General features: G+C 33.6%; 1 protein-coding gene across 1 annotated transcript in view; it reads right to left on the reverse strand.

The window, feature by feature from the left end:
• The window catches only part of LOC106469103 (probable cation-transporting ATPase 13A3), a 114,797-nt gene that overhangs the window by 16,891 nt on the left and 88,345 nt on the right, over window positions 1–9,561 (reverse strand). Inside the window, 1 exon segment of the mRNA XM_022397526.1 lies at window positions 4,017–4,184. Within this exon segment, the coding sequence (XP_022253234.1) occupies window positions 4,017–4,184 (168 nt within the window).

Consider the following 9,561-nt stretch of genomic DNA (forward strand, 5'->3'; position numbering starts at 1 on the left):
ATAATAAGTCACATACATCCCATGCAGTTTTTTCCAGAAGCAAATTTTCTAAGGCTTATAAAAAAGTACTATTGACCACTACTAAATACAACCTCTACATAAAATGTTAATTAGTATAATCAGCACCACCCACGTTCATATTGTAAAATCCAGAGAACAACGTTTTGTCATGTGCTTTGCTTATCATCCTATGATTTGTCAAACGTGAAATACAGCAATTGGAATAACATGGTACTAAAATTGGCACTTTCGACTAGGATTGTCTAAAAGTTTTAAAAAGTAGAAAGAACATGGGAGAAAAAACAGAACCACAGCGAAAAAGGTAAAAGGTAGTAAACAAGGCTTTCCAATAGCTTGTGAGGGTAGAAACTAGCAAACCTTGATCAAACAACCAGGAAAAGAAGGTCAAAAGGTGGGCAACAGTAGGATAGCCTGGTGGTAGAAAGCAGCATAAAATGCACCACTTCCATTGATAGATAGAGAATAGAGGGGTGATATGAACAAAATAATAGAAGGGCAACATGAACAGAAAAACCTGACTAGCAAACAAGGGATCAAATACATCCTACAGTAAGTGGGTCAAAAACAGAAAGTATAACATGCAGAAGCAAACATCCCTGAAGCAAGTCCCATCCTGATGACTGATATGGAAAATAAATGTAGAATTGTTGATGTGGATTATAAAAAAACTGATTCCTAAGACAAGGTAGGAAGTTGAAACACTTACAAAGGTAGGCCAAGATTTCGAGAACACTGATGTGGAAGGTATGTTCCACAGGAGACCAAACCCTCAAGACCATGAAGTCATAAGAGATACATTGGCAAACAGATGGAAATCCTGATGGGGGTTGCCAGTGGGATGCTGACCAATGTATTAGCATGATCCAGCCAGCAAGACAGGTCTTCAAGAAGAGAAGGTAGCAGCATCACAAGAGAGGATGGTGGATTGCAAGAGATTTTCCATTGGTCACTCTAAGTTCATCAAAAAAGCCTCATGTGAACCCTCATGTGCAAAAGTCCCAAGAAGAGATAGAACCTCTCAAGCAGCAAGTATAGAAAAAGCAAAAGTTGAGGTGACTAGATAATCCCTATTCTTCAGATTAATGTGGGAAGGCTGAGCATGAATGGGTGAAGAACTGAAAAGGTCTCAAAGATGGACCAAGCATTGAATTTGAGTCAGGAAGGAGGTGGAATATTTGACCATCCAACTCAAATGAGCTGCCTGTTGGAGAATTTAACAAGAAGAGACAAGGAGGGCCAGTTATCCACGTAACAATGGAAATGAAATCCAAGACTATGGGACTCAGCAAGCAAATGCACCCATGGCTTTGGAGTCAAGACATAAGGAGCCAATGCAATGCCAAGAAGAAGAACTTGAAACTGATATACCCTTTTCTGGTGAAACGAAAGGAAGGAAATAACACTAGGGCATGGCAACTGGAACATGGATAAAAGCATCTGAGACATTGACCTTGGCCATCTTTAGTATGGGGGAAAAGAACCAATGTAAAGCAAGAAATCCCTCCATCTTAAGTCAAGGAACCACCAGATAGTGTTTGAGATAGAAAAAGTTGATAATTGGACTCCAGTCCTCAGTCTTTTAGGGGACAACAAAAATATGAGAATAAAACCTTGAAAAAGGGAAAACAACCCTCTCAACGGCTCTCATGTCCAAAAGATCTGATATTGAGGTATCGAGATACAAAGGATACTGAGGTCCAGAAGGAGGAGGAAAAGGAATGTGAAAAGAGGAAGAGGTGAGAAGTGAACTGAAAGGATGAGTGTAAGAACCTGAATGACCTACCAGTCAGTTTCAGAAGAGGTTTCCAAGATCTGCAAACAGAAAAAGACATGTTCCTACAGGGTCTGAACTGACTGGGAACAAAGAGAGGGAGTTACTGGCAGGACGTGCAACAGCTAATCTGATAAGAGGAGGGATGGTGAAAAGTAGGAAAAGAGAAAGGTGGAGGGATCATGGGGTCAAATAACAGGAACAGACTAACAAGAATGTGAAAGACAGGAAACCAAAGAGGAGGGGGGGCTGGTGTCAGGCAGCCTTTGTCTGATTCTCCAAGGTATTAGGAACACTTCCAAAGACTTCAAAGACCTCAAGGTAAAGAAAAGGAGAAAAATGAAGATTGCAGAAGTAAGAATGGAGAAAATGAACAGTAGAGAAAGGGAGCATCACATCCCAACAACAAAGGAACCAATTAAGTAGGGACAAAGTTATTTAAAGGACCAACTGCTGATTGCCTGAGAAAAAGAGAAGAAACCAAATAATCCTCAGTGTTAGAGTCATTTAAGGAATTGGAAGAGTCAAATGACACAGTAGAAAAGTAATGAAACAAACCTGAGTAATCAAATTCACAAAAAGATTTGAAGGAGGAACACTGTCCTCAAAAGATAGAGGCAAGAAAGCATCAAAGAACTTAATATACGATAAGCTGTGTACTATGGTGGTAACATCTTTCAGAGTCTAAGAGTCTCCAGTGATCATAGGCAAAGTAGGTGTAGTGTTAACAACAACATCAAAACCTCTATAAGAGATAGTAGTCACTGTCATTTGAGAATTCATGGTTTTTGTAGCAATTCATTAGATCAAAATCTTTTTTGTTTGAGTTATTTAGTGGTAATGTAGTTTGAAATCAAAGTTAAAATAAACTAAAGGGAAATTAAAGAAGGTTAACAATGTCAGAAAGGCTGTGCAAATATCACAAATTTTTTTAAGTTTAAAAGTAAAGAAATACGTGTGTTAGAGACAGTGCCGAGAATAAGAATGAAGTTAATTTCAAGGCTTCTGATATTCTGGACTAACAGTTATTGGAGAAATACTAGCTAACTTAGGATTAGAGACAAAAGAATTTTGATATTGTGAACTATACCAATTATTCATGAATTCCTTTTAGACAAGATCATTAGTATCTGTTTGGCCACAATATTAGAACCTTTTTACTTCTAACTGTCAGATAAATATCCTTCATGTATTTAGTCTGTACGTGATTCATATTGTGAACTAATAAGAGTGAAGAAAAACTACTGATATTATTTATGGAAGATTAAATTCATGAACATTAGTTAACTTACAATTTGATACAAAAGACTTGTATGATATTTTGGACTAACAGTAAGCTAAAAAATGCTACTAATAATAATACTTACAAAAGTCTAAATTCACAAAGATTAGTAACACATATTTAGTGACAAAAGGATTCTGATATTATGAACTTGCTTTTTTGTTAAAAACACTAAAGTTACTGTTTACTTGAGACAAAATTCATAAATGTCAATTAACTTACAGTTAGTGATAAAGGGGTTCTCATATTGCAAACTAATTATTAGTTATGATATTGTTCATAAGATACTAAATCCATGATTATTAGGTTACTTATAGTTAAACATATATAAGGTTTATGACTATGTAAACTAACAGTGAAGAAATGTTATTAATGTTGTTTAACATACTAAATTCACAAACATTAGGTAACTTACAGATAGAAACAGAAAGGTTTCTGATAGTGTTTTCTATTAATTAACAGTCAGTAACAAAATGTTTTATGAAAATATTGAATTAATGACTAAAAGAAATTTTATAGTCAGTAATAAAAAAGCTTCTAATATGTAATGAAAAAATGCTTTCAGTATAGTTTTCTAGGTACTGAAATTGTAAGCATAGTGAGTGACAAAGACATCTAATACAATGAAATTACAGTCAGTGACAAACATCTTCCAATAACTGGAACATAAATTCAGTAACAAATAGGTTTCCTATACTGTAAACTTATGTCCAAAAATAATATAATTCTGAAATTTTTTTCCAAGAACTGATTTTGTGAACTTAAACATCAGGGACAACAGCTTTTAATATTGTTTTCCAGCAATTGAATTTATGACAGTTTGTTAAAATAGGCCTCTGATATTGTTTTCTATAGATTTACATTACTGAACTTGTAAGCAATGATGAAACACTTAAGATACAATTTTTCAGAGATTGAAATTCCAGTTATTAATGAACTTACAGTTAGTAATGAAAGGTTTTCGATAAGGTTTCCCATTTGAAAAAATTACAGCAAGTGTAATGTACTGAAAAACAGAAACAGCAAAAATAGCATAATTGTCGTGACAAGCCAGGTCATCTTCGTCTTCTGGCACGTGAGGCACATACCTGTAGGATGAAAAGACAGAGTCTGCATCATGTACGTTGAAGTGTGTGTATATATATATATATTATCCATAACTGATTAACAATTATTTTCAACACTGTAACTTCACATTAACCCCTTACACTGAGGGCTCATCAGTCTATATTTAAGTTCTCTCTAGTTTTGTCACTGTTTGAATATGATTATTTATAAATACAAGTAGAGTAACAAGCAAAGAAATTTAACTACTGTGAAATGTTTTAACCAATTTCTAATGAGAATGAAAAAAAAAAGAAGACATTTTCACTAGTTTTATCCCAAATTTAATACTTGTTAATAAGTACTCTGTTAAGTACTCTGAAAAATTCCTGGGAAAATGTATTGAGATAAAAACCGAAAATGTGGAATGCTGAGGCTGACTAAAAATGTATTCATCTGAGAATATACAGAGAATCTTAGGTTTGTTTCTATTGTCCTTCAGGTGGATTTATGTTATTTGTCTCAAACCACAGCTACAAATAGTATACTGTTTGGCATACAGAAAAAATTTTTGGCCTTGTCCCATATGATTCCATCAATGCAGATATCACAGCAAGACTAAAATGATACATTAATGCAATGCTCCCATAACTATTAACTAAATAAAAAAACAATCATTGTGATATTTATTATTTCCCTATTTTAGTGGTTGAGATGAAAGTCAAATCCAAAGTATTCTTCAGGTTGCTATCACATTCAGACTTGCCCACCTTAAGCAAACAATTAGTAGCAGTGTTTATTCATCCTTATTTTTGTTTATCTTAGTTTCAATGCTCAAGGCACCAAAAGTGTTTACATAATGTTTTTAGCAGCAAAGAGGTATCTGTACACAAGAATATGCTGATTTAAAAGCCATTACCCTTGGAAGGAAGAATTATCGTAGCTAGTTTTCCTTTTCAAAGTAAATTTATGAGGTTGCATCATAAGAAGATTAATTAAATTTCAGTGACTGGACCAATATACATTTTTCAACTAAAAATAAGATATCTAAATTTTAAAGAAAAACTTAATGTTTTTGGGAGTCACTATATATACACAATGCTTGTGAAATACTGGTATATAATGTATAGTGCTTGAGACTGTAACGATTATTTATTTCAGGATTGGAGGTTTAAACTAGGATAATATATTGTTATACGCACGAAAAGTATTTCCTTCAAGTTACGAGTTTGTCCAAACTTAAGTTGCATCCCTTGGCACACTGTTGCATGGGATTTAATAAGGTCAACAGTTGTCTCAGATAACCAGCTGGAACAGAGCTCATAAAGTTCCATAGAGAAATGGGTGTTAGATAACAACAAAAAAAACTCAGACATTTCAGCTTGCATACTTATACCAAAATCAGGGTATTAGAAATGGTTTTTATATTGATATTATTTCTGTACAATTTTGTTCTATCTACATTGAATTGCAATATTATAATTTTTTGTTGGATATTCAAAAATAATCATGTTTGTTTTTGAAATCAGGCATGATTTCTACTTGTATATTCAAATTATAGTTATTGAACCAGAAGACAATTTGTTGTGAGTAAACAAGTTATGAAATCTTCAAGGTTAGTAAAAAAAAGTACCCAAATAAATTATGAAGCCTAAACAAGATTAAAAACTCAGAAGAAACTTAAATGCACAAAAAAGTAGAGACAGTTTTATTTTTTGTTTCAATTAAACTGTAATGTTTAAAGAAAGTTAACAGTTGAGGTTAATTATTTTTCATTCTATGAAGGCTTGCTGATTACTAGTTTCTGTAAAAATATAATGAAGCATAAAAAGTATTTTTACATGTAAAATGGCACTTAAAAGAAGTTACTTTTCATCTTGTTAAATTTTATTGAATACCTTCTTTTTTATTTTCAGTTGGTCGAACAGAAGCCTATGGTACTCTTGTGACAAAGCCTCCTCCAAGTAGCCTAATCAGTATTACTCCCATCATCTCACTGATTTTACAGATTGTGCTTGTTGTTGTAGCACAACTTCTGGGTACTGTGTTACTATGGAATCAACCCTGGTGAGTATTGCATTAAATAATTTAACTGTATTGTCTTAAAACTAGAAGACAATAGATATTCTTTTTTTTCTCTTTCATTCTGAACAAATAAGTTAAGTTTCACATCAACAAAAAAGAATTCCAGTTACCACAAAAATACAAAATCAAATCTGGGGCCAACGTGTCTCATTGATGTACCATACTTTATCCTCATAACTTTGCATCTCTCTATAAGTAAAGAGAGAGAGATGTTTCAAAATGTTTCAGTTTACAAATAAGCCAAACATATTCTGCATCAACATTATGTAAACAAAGAACATATGTGTTCTTCTCTCAATTACTGTGGTCTTTACTAAAAATAAAAACTTCTCAATATTCAAGCCAAAATTTCTAACTAAATTTAAAAATTATCTTTAATATTCTAAAGTCGCATAACTAAATACTTTCCAATAAGTTTATACATCATAGGTGAGTGGTCAGAGAGAAAATTTCTGGAAACCAGCCAAGGTGAGTGGAGAGGGAGGGGTGTCTGTATAGGCACCTGATTGTCTAGATTCATTGTCTGTTGTCCCTGGAAGCTTCATGGCTATACCACTCAACATTCCATTACCTGGCACACCTGATAATGCAAAATGACCCTTTTATTGAAGAAAAAGGGGTCCCCACACACTTGCAAGAGTTTTACAGTTGACGTTTTCTAACCATTCTTATTTTCATGTTTTTTTTATCCCATCATCAGATGATCCTGCACATTTGTTTCATCTTCTCTTTGAATGATGTCAGTCCCTGATGACATTACCTGTCTTTCTAATTCAGTAAACACAAGTAAATGTCTGCTAGAATTCCTATAACAATATTAATAGACTACTAGGTAAGACACAATAATATTGCATATTGATAACAGCTTATCAAATACATAAAGTCAGACATGTTTGCAAAGAAAGAATGCAAGCCATAACTAAAATCATAACTTATTACCATGATCGATCTGCAATTATACATTTAGAGCAATGTGCACCTAATGCTTCAAACTGCATGAAGCCCCGACACATAACATTAGTCTGAATAAAAGCTAAATGTTCATGATTATCCTTTGGTTACATTCAGATATTAAATAATCAGTGGAAACTTACTGTTACAGATTTCAAGTAAGCATACAATGCAAAATATTTTTAACATTACAAAAAAAATTCCATGTTTTCAACTTCAGAGAATGACTTCAGTGAATGAAGACAATTAATAAGTCAAGAATGAACAAAGTGATAAAAGCTTAGCTTGGTGATATGTTATAAGAAAAAAAAAAGGTGTTTGTGAACAACTTCCATGACAATCACATTTTTTTAAAAAGCTTGTTTTATCATTTTATACTTCTTATGAATTATCATACTGTAGTATGATAGGAAAAGAAACATTTTTTTCTGGAACAAGGTAAGGTGGAGATAAGTCACTTTGTATTTGACCATATCAAGTTTTGTTTCATCAACAAGGCCTCTGTATTAGGTCTTGATTACACAAGATGTTATCAATCTAAGTAACTGGAATAGGCAAAGAGAGTCACCAAATATAACTGTCAAAAATAAATATAAAATGGGTTTAAAATTTATTACATTTATTAAGTGAAACTTTTTGATTGACAGTTAAAAAAAAGTTAGCTTGCTTATAATTTTGATATGGTAGATAAGTTATTGTTACATCTCTGCTCGTTTGATAATGTCCGGCAGAAACTCTTCCCGAGAAACTTCAATGATACAAGTCCTTTCTTAAATAAAACTAGTTTATTCTTTCTCAATACAACTTTGCAATACACTTAATTTCCACAGTCACTTAAACACACGCTATAATTCTCAACGAACGATTCATGCACTTTATTTACTACCGCACTTGACTCAATTGTCCGTCTGTATCTTCAATCTCTCTGTCCGCTATTCAATTCCGATTGATTGTCTCGCTTTATCTGGTGCAATTATATACAAGAATAGAGAGCACCTAACAAATACTGGATTATTCGTGATGTTCCCCGATCGTTCTAGAATCTCATGACGTGTTACTAGCATCACGTGACTGTCGTAACATTATTTTTATAGTATGCCAATGATTATAAGCACAGTGAAGTGGCATTCAGTGTTTTTCAAATCAAAATAGATAAGAGTTAGTTTTATAAAATAAAAACTTTGTATGAAATTTTTAAAATGTAGGGAAAGATCAAAATAAGTAATTTAAACCTATAACAAAGGTAAGCATTTTAAACTGTTTCTTAAAAAAACATCAGAATGAAATTTTTCAAAATTTGAAAACTGCAAATTTATACAAATATTATATAAAAATAAGATATTTTATTTCATCCAGTAGTGTTTTTGCTATGCAATAAAACAAGCCATTCAACAGGTGTGTTAAATCAGTGCATGAGCCTCATAAAGTTAGAGCAAGATACTAAAAGTTAATTGAGTAATTAATACACCATTCTTCCTGATATTGATTAGAATTAATTAATTCATCAGTTTGTAAACCTCATTGTTTGCAGTTTTTTACCATAATCCCAAGAGGTTGTGCTAGCTTAGGAAAATTAGGTATAATAAAAAATAAACCTACAACACAGATTGAACACTTTAGCCAATACTGCTTATTAAACTTACAATGAAGAAAGAACAAGATTTAATTTACTTACAAAACTCAATATATATTATGAGTATCCACAAAATACAGCAGTTTGTTTGTTTGTTTTCAATTTTGTGCAAAGCTACACGAGGGCTATCTGTGCTAGCCATCCCTAATTTAGCAGTGAAAGACGAGAAGAAAGGCTCGCCTCCTTGGACGTCGAATCATTATTTACCAATATGCCAGTCCAGGATACGATAGACATAATCTGTGACAACGTTTACAGACACCCGACCATGTCTCCGCCCAAAATACCTGAAGAAATAATGCGTGAACTTCTACTCGCCTGCACTACAAAGTCACCTTTTCAACATATCAATGGTTCGCTATACCAGCAAGTCGACGGATTTGCCATGGGCTCTCCTCTTGGAGTAACCTTCGCCAATTTTTACATGTGTCACATGGAAAACAAAGTGCTGCAGGACCACCACCCCGCACTGTACTGCAGATACGTAGACGACTGCTTCATCGTTACCAAGGACACTGATGAATTAATGAAGCTCCGACAAAACCTACAGGACAACTCTGTGCTTAAATTCACCCACGAAATAGCCACTGACAAAACCATCAATTTTCTGGATGTACATATCGACGCCAACAACAGCACATACGCCACATCTATCAAAAACCCACTAGCCAGGGAATCTAACTCAATGCTCAAAGTGAATGCCCTCTAACATCCAACTCCGGAACCACCCACGTCCTTATCCACCGTACCTACAAAATATCTTCAGATTGGAAT

Source organism: Limulus polyphemus, unplaced genomic scaffold (genome assembly GCF_000517525.1).
Source record: "Limulus polyphemus unplaced genomic scaffold, Limulus_polyphemus-2.1.2 Scaffold3305, whole genome shotgun sequence".
Lineage (NCBI taxonomy): Eukaryota > Metazoa > Arthropoda > Merostomata > Xiphosura > Limulidae > Limulus > Limulus polyphemus.